Source organism: Pleurodeles waltl, chromosome 9, assembly GCF_031143425.1.
Source record: "Pleurodeles waltl isolate 20211129_DDA chromosome 9, aPleWal1.hap1.20221129, whole genome shotgun sequence".
Taxonomy (NCBI): domain Eukaryota; kingdom Metazoa; phylum Chordata; class Amphibia; order Caudata; family Salamandridae; genus Pleurodeles; species Pleurodeles waltl.
The window spans coordinates 565424031-565443332 of NC_090448.1; the positions used below are offsets into that span (position 1 = coordinate 565424031).

At 47.5% G+C, this 19302-nt stretch overlaps 1 protein-coding gene across 2 annotated transcripts in view; it reads right to left on the reverse strand.

The window, feature by feature from the left end:
* Positions 1-4012, reverse strand: part of HNRNPUL1 (heterogeneous nuclear ribonucleoprotein U like 1) — a 105219-nt gene extending 101207 nt beyond the window's left edge. The window contains exons 1-4 of one of the 2 annotated variants that reach the window (XM_069207536.1): positions 3884-4012; positions 3434-3661; positions 1136-1306; positions 234-366 (exon numbers count right to left, since the gene is read on the reverse strand). In XM_069207536.1, the coding sequence (XP_069063637.1) occupies positions 234-366; positions 1136-1306; positions 3434-3473 (344 nt within the window). In that variant the 5' untranslated portion in view covers positions 3474-3661; positions 3884-4012. Of the gene's footprint in view, positions 1-233; positions 367-1135; positions 1307-3433; positions 3662-3797 lie in introns of both variants that reach the window. The other variant, XM_069207535.1, reaches the window with a different exon arrangement.
* Between the last annotated feature and the right edge of the window lie 15290 nt (positions 4013-19302).

Sequence of the window (19302 nt, forward strand, 5' to 3'; positions counted from 1 at the left end):
GAATTTTACAACTACTCTCTTCTTCCAGGAATTTATTGGCATCGGTTTGCCCTTTCTAATCCCTCTCACACAATTCTCTCAACGAAGATAAAGTGGGATGTTGTAAATTAAGAATTTTTTTAAATCAAAGAGTACAGAAGCAATATTACTGAATGTGTTGATAAAAGCACCAAATAAAAAAAAATAAAAAAAACAGTAATATCGATGGTAAACATAAATAAAGTTAAACACACCTTTTTGCGGGTCTCTGTTCTGGGAATCCTGGCCCCCTCTCATCAAAACCTCTTTTGCGACCTTGTGGGGGCCTCGGTTGGCCAGGACCACTGAAGCCAGAAGTAGGTTGCTCTTGCTTAATTTCTGTTTTGACTGTGAAACAACAACAAAAGCTTCAACTCGTCAGATCACTGAGCAATATTATGATCAGCCACTATAAAGGTGCTGCACATGAAATGAAGTGTTAGGTTGAATCTTATAATGGCTGGAGGTTGCTATCCTTGGGTGATAATGGACTTCAACAGAGCTAAAGTGAATCTTGAACGGCAAAAAGACGATATCAGGATAAACTGACACAATGTTAGTAAAAACATGTTTTGCCTTATTATCTATGCAGATGCAAATAATATGTAATTATATTTGAAACAACGCTGAATACATGAAGAAACTTAAAAAAGGCCATAATGTGCCATTTTATAGTGACTACCAATTACCAAAAACAGCAACAGCCTACATAGCAGGGCAGGAAAGTTCAAGTCAACCAGATCAAGATATAGGAACATTTCACTCAAAATCGAGACAGTCTTAACATGCTTTCAAATAAAGCCCACTTCCCTAAGAAGGAGTCCAAAGTGCACCAAACAGGGTCTAATCAAAGTTACAATCGATTCCCAAGCACTTTCCACGTCAAGTGACCTCAAGCCCTGCAACACTGATTTGAAAGCGAATCACCCACACTAAAGATTTAGTACAGATGTCGCGGCATAGATAAAGCAATGCTGGAATCGGAGTCAGCAAGAGCTGGCCAAAGGCACAATCTACAAGTTTATTACGGCATTTGTCCATGTGGATTTCAATGATATTTTGTGTCTATGCCTATCAAACTATTCTCTGCGACTATATTGGATAGTCACCATCTTACCTGGGTGCATAAGTGGCTGATTTTGCAGCAATGGTCTCCTGTCAAAAGCAAATTCATTCTCTTGCTTTATGGATGTTTGACGGAAAGAGGCGTATCCTCCACCACCACCACCACCACCAGGACCACCACGAGGATCACCTCTGTCTGGAGCGCAATGATCGTCGAGATCAACTAGAAATAATGAGTAATTACAATTAAAGATTAATCAAAAAAATAGAAAGCAATGCAAATGTCTATATGAACAATAAAAGGCGGACAGTCCCCTTAGCACGAAGTTGAAGTCTATCCCACACAGTCAACTTGCAATGGATTCAATTAAGTTTTTGTAAAGAAAAAAAGGTAAATTGCAACTGGATAGTTCTCATAAATGAGTTGTGTGCAATTTATAGAAATACAATAACAGAGATTAAGACAAACCTGTGTGTGACTTGGAGTAGGTTTGTGTTCACAAAGAGCTATACAAAATATGGAAATAAAAGAGGACCCCTTGAAATGAAAAGGGAGACAACAATCGGCAGTTCCAATTAAAGACCAGCTTTTCATGCAGGATTTTAGGAATTTAGAGAACGTTTTTAAAGCTGAGCTAAATTAGAGGATGCAAGATTGTATAGATACATTATTTACATTCAAAGATGACAGGGCTACATTATGAAATGCAAAGAACACTTTGATAATAAAGGGCTGCCGATTAGACTTCCTACAGTCACATCTTTGGAAGAGAAGAGGGTGACGGATGCAACTGCTAATTCTGATGTGCAAGGTGAATGGTTCCCTTTTGGTGAGGCCCAGCATTTTGTGTTCCTTGATCACACTTTCAGTTGAGTTCATGTGCCTTTTTTTAACGGTGCTTCTGGCCACAAAATACCATGTTCGGCGGGGCACCCACCAGAAGGCTGTATCTGGAGATCAGCTTATAAATAAATGTATGCCTGCATATTACAATAGCCGGCAGAGCAAAAATCTTTTAGGCTTGGAGTGCCACATAAATAATAACAAACAGGAAGCAGAGGTCCTTTGATAGTTCCCACATTTTAGGCGGCGAGCAGCTACTTTATGTGGAGCACCCTACACCAGCATTCAAAACTGTTCACCTCAAACATCTGGCAGTTTTTTTTTTTTTTTTAGCATTTAGCATACTGCCATCCACGCCGAGCTGTAAAAGTATGTCTTAACAGTTTTTGCAAGTCATTAAGCAAGAATATCTAGTGTCATCCACTCCAAGCTAAGAAAATTATACCTAGTTGGAAAAAAAACGGGACACAAGACAGGGCTTCATACTTCCTTTTTTTGCATTAAAATGTTTACCACCAACCTGGCGATGATCAACAGGAAGACCATATACATGCAACCTAACAATATCTAGTCTGCCCAAGATCATCTATTACAATGAAATACATCAGGGGCTGTAAGAACTCAATGCAATCACAACACAGTGATACATTTCTACGCTGGAGGAGGAATGTAAGGTGGATCAGGGTTTTTGGAATTATGCCATTGGCATGATCTTACACGATAACAAATTTGCTAGTTCTAGCAAAGCACCAAGCAGAAAGTGTAACTGATCTACTACAGCTCTGAGATAAGCATCTGTGGTAGGCATTCGATTCTGGTAGTGACCGAGTATTGTTGCTTTCTCCACAAAAGGTTCATGAGATCACAACCACGACCCTCCCTAGTCGACTACAACCTATCTCATGAAATACAGAAAAAAAGTCACGTGGTCAAAAAACGACACCTCAAATATATCTCAATTACGCCTAACCGCATAATGGGCCTTCGTGTGCACCCCCACACCCCACACTTATCCGCCTTACGGAAGTGACCATCCTTCATTATTGCAAAATTATAACAGTAGGGAATCATCCCTCGATGTCCACGGTGTTGCTGACCTATAAATTTGCGGAACAGAAAGACACAATTTTCCCTAGAAATCCGGATATTAGTGTTCTACTAGGCAAAGTCCCACACATGTCGATGTGAACCCTGCTGAAGATTACCTTCGTGTTCATTCATAAATCTACCCCACCCCATCGCTGCGGATCAAATTCTCACACAGATGAATCGTATTATTAGCATTACCAGTAAACCTTCCACGGGGGAAGCATCCAAAATTAAATATGGTAAACCACCGTGCATTTGCGCGTTTGAAACTCAACCGTATGTCTTTTCCGTCACTTGTTTGCCATAATATATCATCTCAAGCTGCGAGGAGTCTCTTAAGTAAAATCCGATCCGATCACAACCCTTCCTCTGGTATTCCACCGTCCCCGAATCTCACAATGAGGCATTTTCACTTACAGCGGCTGCGCGGTTCTCGGAAGCCTCGGCCCTCTTCCATGGCGGGCCAGTAGGCGCTGAGTGACCACTTGCGTTCCTCGCGGAAATCCCTCCGATACTATTTGCAACCTTTTCTCAAGGCTGCCTTCCACCCGAGTGTGGGCCGCGCTGAAGTGGAACCTCCGCAGTTTCCCAGTATCCACAGATGTAGGTCGCACTCGTGCCGCCCACCTCCTCTCTTCCTGTGGACTAAAAACGGCAAATTAAAATACAAAAAGAAGAAAAAATGATACAAAAAAATACATCAAGGCGGGAAGGCAGTTACGCGCGTGACCGGTAAAGCCTTCACGCTCCGGCTCTGAGGAAAGACCAAAATGCTAAATACCGAGAATGCCTTGGAACATCAGACAAGGCAAGAGAAGGCTCAGAGGGTACCCTAACGTGCGCGCGCTCTGCGGCTGTACAACACACCTCCCGATTTGAAAAAAGTCGCTCCGAGAACCCTTCATAGAAGCACAAAATGGCCGCCCTGCTAGGTCTTTCCTGCACTGAACACGCCCACCGAGCACAATGGTGCAGTTGATTGGCACGGTAGTGGAGTTTGTGGGCTAGGATTGGACGAAAGAGTACAGGTTCCGGGTAAGGTTATGAGATCGTCCTTCCTGTGTGTTTTATTTTTTTATTAAGATGGTGGCTGTCGTTGGACAACGTTAGTTCTTAACGATAGAAAGAGAAAAGTAGAATGTGAGACGCTGGTGGCATCCCCAAGGGATGTCATCATGGTCGCCATATTAGATCTATAATCTACAACACAAGGCAATAGGACTGCTCTTTGCACTCTAAAAAAAAGTAATACTGTCCGTCATTTGAGGCCATTTTTCAAAATAGTTTTCGACAGGCATACCGAATCCGCTAGGTTCCTAATCTGTTCACAAACTATTGTTTCTCGATTTTATGACACAGGATTACTTGATCTGTAACGGCATGGCTTGAATCTAGTGCGCTTGTATTGACAACGACATTCTGAAAACAGAGAGAAAGGACGTTCTCCAAACGTATTTGATGTGACGGCCATCTTAACCCGGGATCTCTTGATCAAGCATGTTAAGTAGGGCCTGGAGTGAAACTGGACTGGAGTCAAATAAATGCATTTATTTCTCCAACTGCAAGAGAAAGGTCCCTCACAATACCCCGCTTAAACCGTCACAATGGAAGCCTGACATATATAACATACCACCTAGATGAAAACTAACCATTTTTTTTACCTTCCCCAATAACAATGTTCAATTCTAAGGAAACATATGCGAGGATTATACTTCTCTTTCCTTAACAGTTTATTTGACAGCATCCAATAAAATAATTACATTGAAAACTACATTTCCCATGAACATCTCATAACATAGTCACATGTACTAATCATGGAACACCTAACCCTTATATAACAGCAAACCACCATTGTATGTCCTCTTTTTTTGCTCATTGAACTAGGAATCAACTCTTCACAACTTTGTGATAAGCTGTTGTCAGCGAGGAGGTCTTGATTTTGCCCGTCCTACACCTCCCAGTATTGCCTGTGGCAGGGATGGCCGCATGGACAGAGCAAGCGCTAGGAGGCACTTGGTCCTTCAGCACGGGATGCGCCCAGGCAAAGACCAGGCCAAGTGCAGGTCCATCTTCGCCCATCATCGCCTGGAAGAGGCTGGGCCACACACCTCCGCCTAATCCCTGCATCAACCCTGGTTCCTGCTGTATGTAATGACCAATACTATTGATAACGCTTCCTTTATGATATTTTATTACACATCAGGACTTAATCTTTTGACCCAGTTGAGAGACACCTTAGGACGAGATAGCTAAAAGAAACATAATAGCATAGTCACGATATGGCAACTTTGGTAAGCCTTCATTAGAGCGAGAACATAACACAGCGTGGACATAGATCAATTTAGCAGGGTGTCAATAACGCGTCAGTTCAACAAAACATAATCTTGGTCGTTTGTCTATTTGCGTCAGTTTTGATAAACCCCTGTCCTAACCACTGATTAGCCTTCACATGTTGGGCTTCATGCAAAACAATTTAGAACACCAATTTGGAAAACATCTATCTAAGGTCTCTGTCAAAAGCAAGCAGTTGGTACCTAGAAAGGAAAAGCAAACAGACAAATTACAATTGCATTGTCATAATTACCCTCCAAGGATTAGGTCAGCGCACAGGTTCGGTCTTCGTCTTCAGGATATCAGTCAGATCACCATCAGTCAGAACTCAGCTCTGGGGCAAAAGGGCACTTCCCTCATAAGGAGGTAAAGTGTAAATGGGCAATTCTAAGGGCGAGGATGGTTTAAGTAAACCACTAAATCACCAAACAGAGTGACAGAGTTTCTGGATAAAACCAATAGCATTCCCTACCTAATTCTAAATGACTTCCTGTGACATGGGTTTTTATCTCTTTTTCGATGTACATTCCGCCAAAATTCTATTGGTCATTTGCTATACCCCACTATCTTTAACCTATCATAAAACACATTAGGTAATCTAACTCTTCACCCCATATTATTTTACAAGTTTTGATTGGTCTTCGTAATTGACGTCTTCAGAGGTGGTACGTCCGGTGTGATTTCATCCTTCTGTAATTCTTTGCACATCTTTTGGTCAGCAGTTACATTGTCTTCACCGGTTTGAATGACCTTGTACATTACATTAATCTACATTGTTTCAATTCACTTTTAACATTTATTTTGCAAACGAGAAGAAGCGGTGAGAAACGGATCTAACATGGTTACATTCATCTTCCAAGTCGAAGAAAAAGAATAAACAAGGTCACGGCCCCTTGTGAGCCAGCACACTGAAAAATAGAAAAATGCATTTAATATGAGAGCCAGGCAGCTAAGCTCCGGCTCATGCTAACTTAAGGCATATGAGGTTTTCAGAAAAGCCGGGGTCCTTAATAGACCTTAGCCCAGTAGAAGCACCCTTGGAAGCAATGCGTCAGGCAGGGCTAGGGGTTTTAACCCCACAGACAATAAGTACAAATGCTTCACAGTCACGAATGATGCATGCAGGAAACATTTCACTGCAAGGTTTTACAGTACAACAGTTGAACGAGTGGCTGGAGAAAACCTATGCTTCACAAAAGACTACAGTGACTACTATAGAACCGGAAAAGACAGGGCTAGATGACTACCTGAATTTTGTGAGACTGGGAGTGGATGCTGCTGAACTAGTGGACGGGACCATGGGGGTAAATAGACTGGGGTCATACACCGAAGCAGAATTGAGATACCTGTGTCCTAAGATTACTAAAGAAGTGGGCAAGGTGCATCAGAGATTAGCGAATCTAGCAGGCAAATACAATATTGATATTGGGAACACCAAACAATTGAAGAGAAGTTACAGACCGGAATTTTGATTCAAAAGACTTTTGAGCACATGAGGTCTGCCAGAATGAAGGTGCATTTAAAAGAACTATTGCAAAGTGCACAAATTTGGGGCGCGCTAGAGAACTGGGACGGCAGGTGGGCAAAGAAAAAAGATAAGGGAAAAGGTGACAGTCCAGGGTTGAGTCAGACCAAGGCCTCACCCGACATAGAATCAGTAAAAATACTACCTATGAGAGAGACAGCTGGTGGTGTTTTAGTTCCTGTGCCATGGACTAGAGGAGACATCCTATCATTTACTAATGACTACCCTAGGTTGAGGGAGAAACCGATCGAGTGGTACCAACAAACAGATAGGTTTGTGAAACTTGCAAAGTGTCTTTGGGAAGACCTGAATACTCTGTTTGAGATCATTGTTCTGCCTGATTTGTGGCTTGAATGCAAAAGAGTAGTAGACTGGCAGACGAAGGAGCCGGCAAGAGATAAGGTGACTGGAGCACCTTCTGAGGAGGTGATGAAATATTATCATAAGGTGATTGAGTTTTTGAAGCAGAAAGTGTCGCTGAAAGTGACTGATTGGCAGAAAATCAACCGGACCTCGCAAGAGGTTAAGGAATCTATACATGCTTACTATGAGAGGTTGTTAAAGGCATTCATACATTACAGTGGTACTGAAACTATTGAGCCGAAAGACATGAACCATCTTGTGTTCAGATTTGTTGAAGGGCTGAGACCAGAGGTCAGCCAGATGATTAAGAATCATTTGATTTGTTGGCAAGCGAAGCCGATTGATGAGGTGTTACAATATGCAAAATATTGTAGCAACGAAATTGAACTTAAGCAGAAAAAGTTGAAAGAAAAGGTGATGGTGATGCAGATAAGGGCTGCACAAGCAGGAATACAGGGGAATGGAGTTCATCAAATGATACAGCAGCAACTGCAAATGAATGGTGTGTTTCAGCCACAACCGAGAGGTTGAGGTTTTGTGAATCGCGGTCCAGATTTGAATACTGTTGTGGTTCAAAATGACGCACAAGGGGTGAAAAAGATGTCACCATGTCACGCGTGCGGGGGCGTGGGGCACTGGAAACGGGAGTGCCCAAATGTGGTGCAGGATGGTGTCGTTCAACAAAGCACTAATGTTGGTACGTTACAAAATGTAAGAGGTCCAAAACTGAGAAATCAGAATTCTAATTTTCTAAATAACCTGGTACAGATGCAAGGGGTACAGCCCATGCAGCAGATGCAAATGCCTCGTGTTCAGCCAGTACAAATGCAGCAAGTACAACAGCAGGTTCCCACTGTACCTAGACAGCAAATGCAATTACCAATGGCTCCGATGGGACAGCAACAGGTGATGCTTCCTCAACAGGTCACAGGTCAGGTAATGAGTCAAAATAACACAATACAGCAATTCCCATTGCGAGGTGAAGATGGAATGAATGAGGAGTGGTCGGATGACAGCTCAGACAGTGAAGCGTGCAGGCTTGCAGCATCCATAGAGGTAGACCAGAGGGGTCCCTATGTGGAAGGGAAGGTTATGGGTTACAAAGTTTCATTCCTAGTCGATACCGGAGCTACACGCTCTACAGTCAGAAGTGCAGAAGTTCCGAAACTACCACTTTCGGGGCGTACCATAAGAGTGGTCGGAGTAGCGAATCAGTATCTGACAAACCCGATTACAGATAAAGTTGAGATCGGTATGTTCCAGGGGCTACATAGGTTTGTAGTCTGTGATTCAAGTCCGGTATCCTTACTGGGAAGGGACTTGCTGTGCAAAACAAAATGTTTGATCACATGTACCAATGATGGAATCGAAGTGCAAACAAACAGTGATGATGAAGGAGACGAAGGTCAGTTCTCAGAATTAGAGACAGGACTTACAAATGAGGATTACCCTTTGATTACATTATTCCAGGTGCTTACAGTGATTGACCTACCTGCCGAATTACAAGGAACAGTGACAGAGAAAGTGTGGGATTTGACAGGAAAGGAAGTGAGTCTGATAAAAGGTGTAGAACCAGTTAAAGTACAAGTGAAGCCGAATGCAGTGTTTCCCCAGGGCCACAATATCATATGGCACAAGATGTTCTTATTGAAGTGTCACAAATAATCGCAGACTTTGTGAAACAGGGAGTTCTGAAAGAGGTGTTGAGTAGCCCATGCAATTCACCGATAATGGGTTTGAAAAAGCCTTGTGGGAAAGTTCGAATTGTGCAAGATTTGAGGACAATAAACGAGATTGTGGTAAAATGTTGCCCCATAGTGCCCAACCCAGCAGTGATCATGTTTCAGGTTCCGTGTGATGCTGAATGGTTCACCGTTATAGACTTGTCACAAGCTTTCTTTTCGATACCTCTTCACGAGAACAGACAATTTTTGTTCAGTTTCAAATTCCTGGATAAGGTGTACAGTTGGTGCAGAATTCCCCAAGGGTTTTCTGAGTCACCTTCCATCTTTAATCAGATATTGAAAAGGGATTTGGAATCCTTAGTACTGCCTTTTAACTCGACCCTAGAGCAGTACATCGATGACTTGCTGATTGCATCCAAAACAAGGGATAACTGTAAATATGACACAATTGCCTTACTGAATCATTTGGGAAAGAACGAACATAAGGTGTCACCCAAGAAGCTGCAATATTGTCAGAAAGAGGTGAAATACTTAGGGCATCTGATTGAAAGAGGGTCCCGAAGAATATCGAAGGAAAGAATAACAGCCATTTTGCAAATGAACCCTCCAACGACAAAGAGAGATGTCAGAATGTTTTTGGGAATGGTGGGCTACTGTCGCCAGTGGATACCCAACTTCTCGATTATCTCAAAACCTTTGATAAAGCTGACAGGTAAAGAGATCAAGGATGAGCCGTATACCATAGCTTTGTCCAAAGAAGAGCTTGAGTCATTCATGGAATTGAGAGAGTGCATGTGCAGGGCACCAGCTTTGGGTATGCCTGATTACACAAAGCCTTTTCTACTGTTTTGTCATGAACGTGATGCTTGTTCTTTGTCTGTCTTAACACAGGTCCATGGAGGTGCAAATCACCCTGTAGCATATTTTTCAGCTACCTTGGACCCCGTTGCAGCAGCCTTACCAGGTTGTTTGAGCGCAGTTGCAGCAGGTGGTCAGAGCCTTACGCAATGTGAAGGCATAGTGATGGGATACCCCCTAACAGTAATGGTTCCGCATTCAGTTGAAATTTTGTTAACTCAAACTAAAACTCAGCACATGACAAATGCTCGACTCACCAAATATGAGACAATTATACTAGGGTCACCAAATGTTTCTCTGAAACGATGTACTGTTTTGAACCCGGCAACTCTACTTCCTGCTGAAAATACTGAAGTTAATAATGAAGAGGAAGTTGAGCATGATTGTCTTGAGGTAACGGAATTATGTACCAAGCCACGACCTGATATTCAAGATACACAATTAAAAGAAAATGACTGCATCATGTTTGTTGATTGGTCCTGTTTGAGAGATTCAGTCGGAACACTGAGAGCTGGTTATGCTGTATGTTCCATAGCTGGTATTATCGAAGCTTCCTGGCTTGAAAAAGTGTTTTCCGCACAAGTGGCATAACTAATTGCCCTAACCAAGGCATAGCCTTAAATCTGAAAGTCACTATCTATACTGACAGCAGATATGGATTCGGAATTGTACATGATTTTGGCCAACTGTGGTCACAGAGAGGTTTCATGACCTCTTCTGGTTCTCCGGTGAAAAATGGTGAACAAATTAAAGACTTGTTACATGCGATTCAATTACCTCTTGAAATTGCCGTGGTGAAATGCAATGCTCACGTCAAGTCACAAGACTTTGGGGGTTATTACAACCCTGGTGGACGGTGTTAAAGTGGCGGTAAGACCGCCAACAGGCCGGTGGTAAAAAGTTTGCAATTACGACCGTGGCGGAAACCGCCAACAAAGACAGACACTTTAACACTCAGACCGCCACGGCGGTACAGACCAACAGCTTGGCAGTCATCGCCAACAGACAGGTGGGAGACAATGTACCGCCCACACTATTATGACAGGCCAATCCGCCACCTTTACCGGCGCGTATACAACGCGGATAAAAACACGGCAGAAACAGGCATTTAGAATGAAAAACGCTCACCTCTACACACTCCACGAGGAAGGAGGACAGCATGGAGCCGGAACTTCAAATTCTTCCAGCGCTAGTCTTCCTGCTCTTCTACGAGGATTACCAACGCCGGCGGCGAAGAGCACGGTGAATACTGCACATACAACATAGGGGAGGGGGGAGGCAAAAAACAGGGACACACACACTCAACACCCCAACCCCCACCCCAACCCTCAACCACTACAACACACACAAATGCTTATCTATACATTACAGAAACACCCTCAAACCCCCCCGGAAGAGTGCAAAGACAAAAGGAAATTAGTGTAACTATTGTAATATATCAAAAATCAGTAAGCAAAAAAAAAAAAATATATATATATATATATATATATATATATATATATATACACTATAAACAAAATATACACCACGATTATTAGTGCAGGTTTTGCATCATTCATAGTCCATGGACCACTGGGCCCAAAATGCATGGGCGAGGCCCACACAAGATACCTGCACATGACGGAGAGAACACTGCTGGGGCATCAGATAGAAATACAACAGGCACCTCAGGGGGAAGGGAAGGGGGGGCACCTCAGCCGGATGAGTGCACGACGCCAGATCCACAAGGGGGCTCCATGCCCATTGATCAATCCTGGGGAGTGCAAAGCCACAGTCTCTCAAGTCTTTACATTGGGTGGTTTGCCCACTGTACCATCCAGGCGAGTGCAAAGCCACAGTCTCACAAGTCTCTACAGTGGTTGGTTTGCCCACTGTACCATCCTGGGGAGTGCAAAGCCACAGTCTCACAAGTCTCTACAGTGGGTGGTTTGCCCACTGTACCATCCCGGGGAGTGCAAAGCCACAGTCTCTCAAGTCTCTACAGTGGGTGGTTTGCCCACTGTACCATCCCGGGGAGTGCAAAGCCACAGTCTCACAAGTCTCTACAGTGGGTGGTTTGCCCACTGTACCAATCTGGGGAGTGCAAAGCCACAGTCTCACAAGTCTCTACAGTGGTTGGTTTGCCCACTGTACCATCATGGGGAGTGGAAAGCCACAGTCTCACAAGTCTCTACAGTGGTTGGTTTGCCCACTGTACCATCCTGGGGAGTGCAAAGCCACAGTCTCCCAAGTCTCTACAGTGGGTGGTTTGCCCACTGTACCATCCTGGGGGAGTGCAAAGCCACAGTCTCACAAGTCTCTACAGTGGGTGGTATGCCCACTGTACCATCCTGGGGAGTGCAAAGCCATGCTATCAAAAGTCTCTACAGTGGTTGGTTTGCCCACTGTACCATCCTGGGGAGTGCAAAGCCACAGTCTCTCAAGTCTCTACAGTGGGTGGCTTGCCCACTGTACCATCCTGGGGAGTGCAAAGCCACGGTCTCCCAAGTCTTTACAGTGGATGGTTTGCCCACTGTACCATCCTGGGGTGTGCAAAGCCACAGTCTCTCAAGTGGATGCATGTCTCCACTGGTTCTGGAGGGGGACTGGTGCCCAGAGTGCTTCATCCTGTGCAGGACAGACGGAGTGGATGCAAGTCTCCACTGGTTCGGGAGGGGGACTGGTGCCCAGAGTGCAGCACTCACCCCACGACAGTCCCAGTTGTGTCACTGCCCCTGCCGCTAATGGGCTAGCGGTGTTTTCCATGGCAGTCTTTGCCCTGTTCAGCGGTGCTTGCTCTGTTCAGCGGTGCTTGCCATGGCGGTCTTTGCCCTGTTCAGCGGTCCTTGCCCTGTTCAGCGGTGCTTGCCATGACGGTCTTTGCCCTGTTCAGCGGTTCTTGCCCTGTTCAGCGGTCCTTGCCCCGTTCAGCGGTGCTTGCCATGGCGGTCCGTCATTACCCAGCTGGCGGTCCTTCATGGGTCAGCTGGGCTGTAGGAGGTGTACGTTTTGTGGATTTGGGTGCAGGTGCATGCGCTGGAGGCTGTCGTGAGGTGGATGGCTGTTGGGTGGGTGTGTGCCTGCGTTTGTGTATCTTCAGAGGGGGCGTCACAGACACACCAGGAGAGGACACAGGGGACGTGTAAATGGTAGTGGGGGTGGTGAGTCCACATGAGCGGGGTGTGGTGGTGGGTGTACTGGTGCGGGACGTAGTGGCTGTAGTGGTAGTGCATGCAGGTGTGTGTGTAGACGAGACTGGGAGGGAGGAGGGAGACGAGGAGGAGGGGGACACAGTGGAGGCAGTGGATGTTGGTGTGTCTGTATGTGTGTGATGCTTGCGTGAGTGCATGTGGGATGTGTGGTGCTTATGTTTGCCTGAGCTTCCCTTGTGTGGGGAGGTGTGTGCAGGCTGGTCTGATGGTGTGCTTGGGATAGGCAGAGGTACAGGGGATTGGGTCTGTGTGGAGGAAGTTGGAGGGGGGAGGCTAGACACAGGGACAATGGCTGCCATCAGTGCTGAGGCCAGAGTTTGAAGGGTTCGATGAAGGGCAGCCTGACCAGGATGAATGCCCTCCAGGAATGCATTTGTGTGTTGCAACTCCCTTTCTACACCCTGGATGGCATTCAAAATGGTAGACTGCCCAACAGTGAGGGACCTGAGGAGGTCAACGGCCTCCTCACTGAGGGCAGCAGAGGTGACAGGGGCAGGGGCTGAGGTGCCTGGGACGAAGGTGATGCCCACCCTCCAGGGTGAGCAGGCACGGGGCAAAGGCTGAGGGGCTGCTGGGAGGGCGGTGCTGGTGGGGAGGTGGCGGCTGTACCTGTAGTAGTGGGGGGCACAGATGTTGCCACCACCACAAGGGAGCTCCCATCGGAGGACGAGTCCGTGTCGCTGGTTGCAGATCCTGTGACCGCCATGGTGCTCCCCTCGCCCTCCGTCCCACTGGTGTATTCTGAGTCCGTAGTGTGGGCCTCCGTGCCCATGTGGGATGCAGCTCCCTCGTGCTCCGGTGCCACTCTACCTCCGCCTGATGATGCTAATGCACACAAGAACAGGGAGACCGCAAAAAAAGGGGGGGAAACAGTAGAAAGACAGGTTGAGTGCATTGCTTACCGCTACCGTTGGTGGACAATACAGACACAGCAGCCCCCTGCACTACGTCGCGCTGTTGGCCTCTACAGTGCAATTCCTGGGAAATGGCCTACAAGGCTATGGACGGCATCTGCACACATAGATGACCCTGGGGCATGAATAGAAGTACTTGGCACTCTACAGAGGTGGGGTGGGGGCCACATGGCCATGCCTTATGAATGGGTCTGTCCTACGGAACTCGCCCTGGCGTAGGGGAACCCACAGCCCTCCTCCCCCACCCAGACACCTTCACTGCGCACAAAGTCAGCTGAATTAGAGTGTAGTCACCCCCTTGTGTCTGTTGTGTTGCCCTCAAGCGCCCATCCAACTCAGGGTAGGCCACGGCCACGGGCAGGATCCGGAACATCAGGGGGGTCTTGGTTCGACAGGCACCCCTCTCACGTTGGGAGGCCATCCCAAGCTGAGCCTCCGCTGTCTTCTTGCTCCAGCGGCGAATGTCCTCCCATCTCTTCCGGCAGTGGGTGCTCCGTCTGTGGTGGACCCCAGGGTCCGGACGTCCTTATCGATGGCACGCCAAATATCCTTCTTCTGGTGGGCGCTGGCCTACATGAAATGTACAGGGGTAGAAGAGAAGTCATTAACAACTGCACCGTCAAAGTGAGTGGCCCCCATCCCTACCCTTGCCATGTGGCACATGCATTCACCGTCTTTCATGCACTCAGAACTCTGCTCCCTTCCTTCTTACAACCAGCCCTCTCCACACAGGCATAGCCCATACAACATGCTCCCTGTGTACTTACCTGTTGGTCTGGAGGACCGTAGAGTAGCTTGTACTGGGGGAGGATCCCCTCAACGAGCTTCTCCAACTCCTCTGCAGTGAAGGCAGGTGCCCTTTCCCCAGACAGACGAGCCATTGTCTCTTCCAGACCGAGGTCACAGCAGCACTTGCAGTGTAGGTCCTCTCCTGTCGAAGATCAGGTATCGAGTGATTAAACAGTTAGAAAATGGCGGTCACGTCCGCAGCGGTCACGTTCGCGGCGGTGCGTACCATCACCGCCGGCGTACATCGTCATTGGCTCCTGGGACCCATAGGGTCCAATGTTAACCAATGCAGCATTGCGCTGCGGTCTTCGACCGCCTACCGCGACGGTGTACAACGCCAGCGCAGTTACCTAACATTCCATTGTCCCGCTTTAGAGGTCAGGCAGCCGCCATTTCAGGGGCCCACACGGCCTAATTACCAACTGCATCACACATACCTAGGCCTAGTCTCAACACACATACAGGCCACATTTTGTGTATGATTGGTGTTCTGTGTAGACTGTGGGTACATACCTCTAAGTTGTTTGACTCTGTGGTCGCTGTTGTCCTTCATAGGCACCATCCGCTGGGACATGTGAGGAGATGGCGGAATCCTCCGGTGTACCGACCGCTGGTGGACCTGTCGACAATGGAGAAAAGACATTTGATCATCACCTACAGGTTTGACCGTGCCACAATCCAGGAACTGTGTACCCAGTTAGAGCCAGACCTGATGTCAGCAATCCGCCATCCCACAGGAATCCCCCCTCAAGTGCAGGTGCTGTCAGTGCTCCATTTCCTTGCAAGTGGGTCTTTTCAAACAACAGTGGCCATAGCATCAGGGATGTCCCAGCCTATGTTTTCCAACGTGTTGTCCAGAGTGTTGTCTGCCCTTCTGTAACACATGCGGAGCTACATCGTTTTCCCTCAGGTGGAGGATTTGCCTGCAGTGAAAGGTGACTTTTATGCCCTTGGACATATCCCCAACATCATAGGTGCCATTGATGGGACCCATGTGGCTTTGGTCCCCCCCCACAGGAGTTAACAGGTGTACAGAAACCGGAAGAGTTATCATTCCACGAATGTAAAAATGGTATGTTTGGCAGACCAGTACATCTCCCATGTGAATGCCATGTTCCCTGGCTCAGTGCATGACGCCTACATCATGCGGAATAGCAGCATCCCTTATGTGATGGGTCTACTACAGAGGCACCGGGTGTGGCTATTAGGGGACTCTGGTTACCCCAACCTGTCATGGCTACTGACCCCAGTGAGGAATCCCAGGACCAGGGCAGAGGAACGCTACAATGAGGCCCATGGGCGGACTAGTAGGGTGATCGAACGCACCTTCGGCCTCCTGAAGACGAGTTTCAGGTGCCTCCATATGACAGGTGGATCCCTATTCTACTCACCAAAGAAGGTGTGTCAGATCATCGTGGCCTGCTGTATGATTCATAATTTGGCTTTACGACGACAGGTGCCTTTTCTGCAGGAGGATGGTCCAAATGGCGGTGTTGTGGCAGCTGTTGAGCCTGTGGACAGTGATGAGGAGGAAGCAGAGGAAGAAGACATTGACAACAGGGACTCAGTCATCCAGCAATATTTCCAGTGAAACACAGGTGAGAATACATTCCTGCCTACTACATGTACTTTTACACTTCTACCTCTATCCTGTCTGTCGATTTCACCCAGTGTATGGTCACTGAGTTGTCACTTTCCCTTACGGTTTCACGGGTGTGGGTCTCAACATGTGTCATCTGCTTAGATTCCTCATGGACTAGAGCTGTGTGATATAGGTATGTTGACATTACTAATTCCTGGAAATTTTGTCACTGTAATTGCAAATACACTATTTCAAAATCACAGACAGACTCCAGATGTTGGTGCTTTAGGTGTGTTTATTTAAAAGCAAAATATTGGAGGAGGAAGTTAAATGGTGAGGGGTGATGGCGGAGGAGTGTCCATGGTGGAGTCCAGTCTATTTGTCTCATAGGTGCATTGCCCATATGCGCATAGGAAGTGGAGCTGGGGCAGTTCCAATATGGACAGAGTGACAAAGTGGGACAGTGGGTTGACAATCAGGGTGGTCTCATTTCTTGGCGGGGGTCTTGGCATCGTGCTCTGTCTTGTTCCTGGATCTCAGGGACCGCTTGCGGGGTGGTTCTCCATCTGCAGGGGGTGGGGTGCTGGGGTGGTGGTCCTGTGGCGGTGCCTCCTGTCCACTAGCGCTGGCAGAGGTGGTGGGCAGTTCATTGTCCATGCTAGTGTCAGGGGCCCCTTGGAGTGCCATAGTGTCCCTCCTGGTGTTTAGTATTTCCTTCAGCACCCCTACGATGGTGCCCAGGGCGGAGCTGATGGTTCTGAGTTCCTCCGTGAACCCCAGATAATGTTCCTCCTGCATGCGCTGGGTCTCCTGAAACTTAGCCAGGACCGTTGCCATCGTTTCCTGGGAGTGGTGGTATGCTCCCATGATGGAGGAGAGGGCCTCGTGGAGAGTGGATTCCCTTGGCCTGTCCGCCCCCTGTTGCACAGCAACCCTCCCAGTTCCCCTGTGTTCCTGGGCCTCCGTCCCCTGGACCGTGTGCCCACTGCCACTGCCCCCAGGTCCCTGTTGTTGTTGGGGTGGTGGGTTATCCTGGGTTCCCTGTAGTGGTGGACACACTGCTGATTGACGTGTCCTGGGTACGGAGGTATGGGCGCGCTGGGTGGGTGCTGTGCTGGTGTTACCAGAGGGTGGAAGGTCTGTGGTGGCCTGTGCCTGTGCAAGGAGAACTGACTGTCCCGAGGCCCACGATGGTCCGGGCTGGTCATCTGGATCCAGTTGGACAGAGCTGCTGTCATCACTGTGGGCCTCTTCTGTGGGTGGGGTGGAGATGTCTGGACCCTCCTGTCTGGTGACGTTGGGTAGTGGTCCTGCAGGGGTGTAAAAGCTTAATTATTGCATCTGTGTGTGTTATGGTGGGCAATGGGAGGGTGACCGGTGTACCCCAGTGCTTGCATTCCTATGTGGGGACTTGTGTGATGATGGTTTAGGGGGTTGTATGGGTATGTGCAGTGGACATGCTTTAGTGATGGGTGTCCATGTGTTGGGGTTGCATGCAGGGCTTGGTGTTGGGATGGGTGGTTTGTGATAGTGGGGTATATGTGAGTTGGTGGAGTGCTGAGGGTGAGGGTACGGGTAGGAGTGTGTGATGGCATGCAAGAATTGTGAGGGATATATTAGTAAAGCTTTGACTTACCAGAGTCCATTCCTCCACCGACTCCTGCGAGGCCCTCAGGATGCAGAATTGCCAAGACCTGCTCCTCCCATGTTGTTAGTTGTGGGGGAGGAGGTGGGGGTCTGCCGCCAGTCCACTGAACCGCCAGGTGGTGTCTTGAGACCACAGAACGCACCTTGCCCCGTAGGTCGTTCCACCTCTTCCTGATGTCGTCCCGATTTCTTGGGTGTTGTCCCACTGCGTTTACCCTGTAGACTATTCTTCTCCATAGCTCCATCTTCCTTGCAATTGAGGTGTGCTGCACCTGTGCTCCAAATAGCTGTGGCTCTACCCGGACGATTTCCTCCACCATGACCCTGAGCTCCTCCTCGGAGAACCTGGGGTGTCTTTGCCGTGCCATGGGGTGGTGTAGGTGATGTATGGGGTGGTGTGTGTGGTGATAAGTGTGGTGATATGTAGTGGTGTGTGGTGTTTTGTGCGTGGAAGTTGTGTGGGTGATGGTGTTGAGTGCCTGTGGCTGCTAGTTTGTGGATGGTGGTGTCTCTCTGGCGTTCTCTCTGTAATAGTGGTCGTAGGGGGTTGTGGGTGATGTGGGTGTGTGTTTTATATTGTATTGGGTGTGTGGGAGTGGTGTGTGTATGTGTATCAGGTGTGTGTATTTCGAATTGTCCAATGTGGCGGTGTTTTGTATGTGTGTGTGTGTATTTTGAGCGCAGCTGTGTGTACCGCCAATGGAATACTGCGGTTGAAAGACCGCCGCGTGGATTCGTGTGTCGTGATAGTGTGGGCGTATTTCTGTTGGCGTGATGGTGGAGATTTTGTTTTCGCCAGTTTATCACTGACCTTTGGAGTGGCGGACTTGTGTGGGTGTCTAAATTTTGTCGGATTTCGAGATGTGGGTCATAATAGCTGTGGCGGAATTCCGCAGCCGCGGCGGTATGTTGGCAGTCTTCTGCACGGCGGTAAGCGGCTTTTACCGCCAATGTTGTAATGAGGGCCCTTGTGTCCATGGGAAACAGTTATGCAGATCAAGTCGCATGATTTTGCGCGTTGAACTGTATATCGTTCAAGGATCAGTGGGAATTGTTACCACAATCTGAAAATGACACATGCTTGAACCTTGCATTAAGGGTAGTTGATACACTAGATGAACTTAAGACACTACAAGGTTGTGCTAGCAAAGAGGAAAAACGCTCCTGGCAAAGAATGCAATGTGTACAGAGGGCTGACGACTTGTGGGTATCAGAGGAGGGGAAATTAGTTTTGCCAAACAGTCTTCTGTATCAGTTCGCAAGATTATATCACGGACAGGCTCATCTTGGGCATGATGCAATGATCAGGTCATTCAAAATCGATTGGTTTAACCCGAAGTTCAGACATGCCGCAGAGGTTACCTTTCACAGGTGCATCATCTGTCAACAGATGAATGCCGG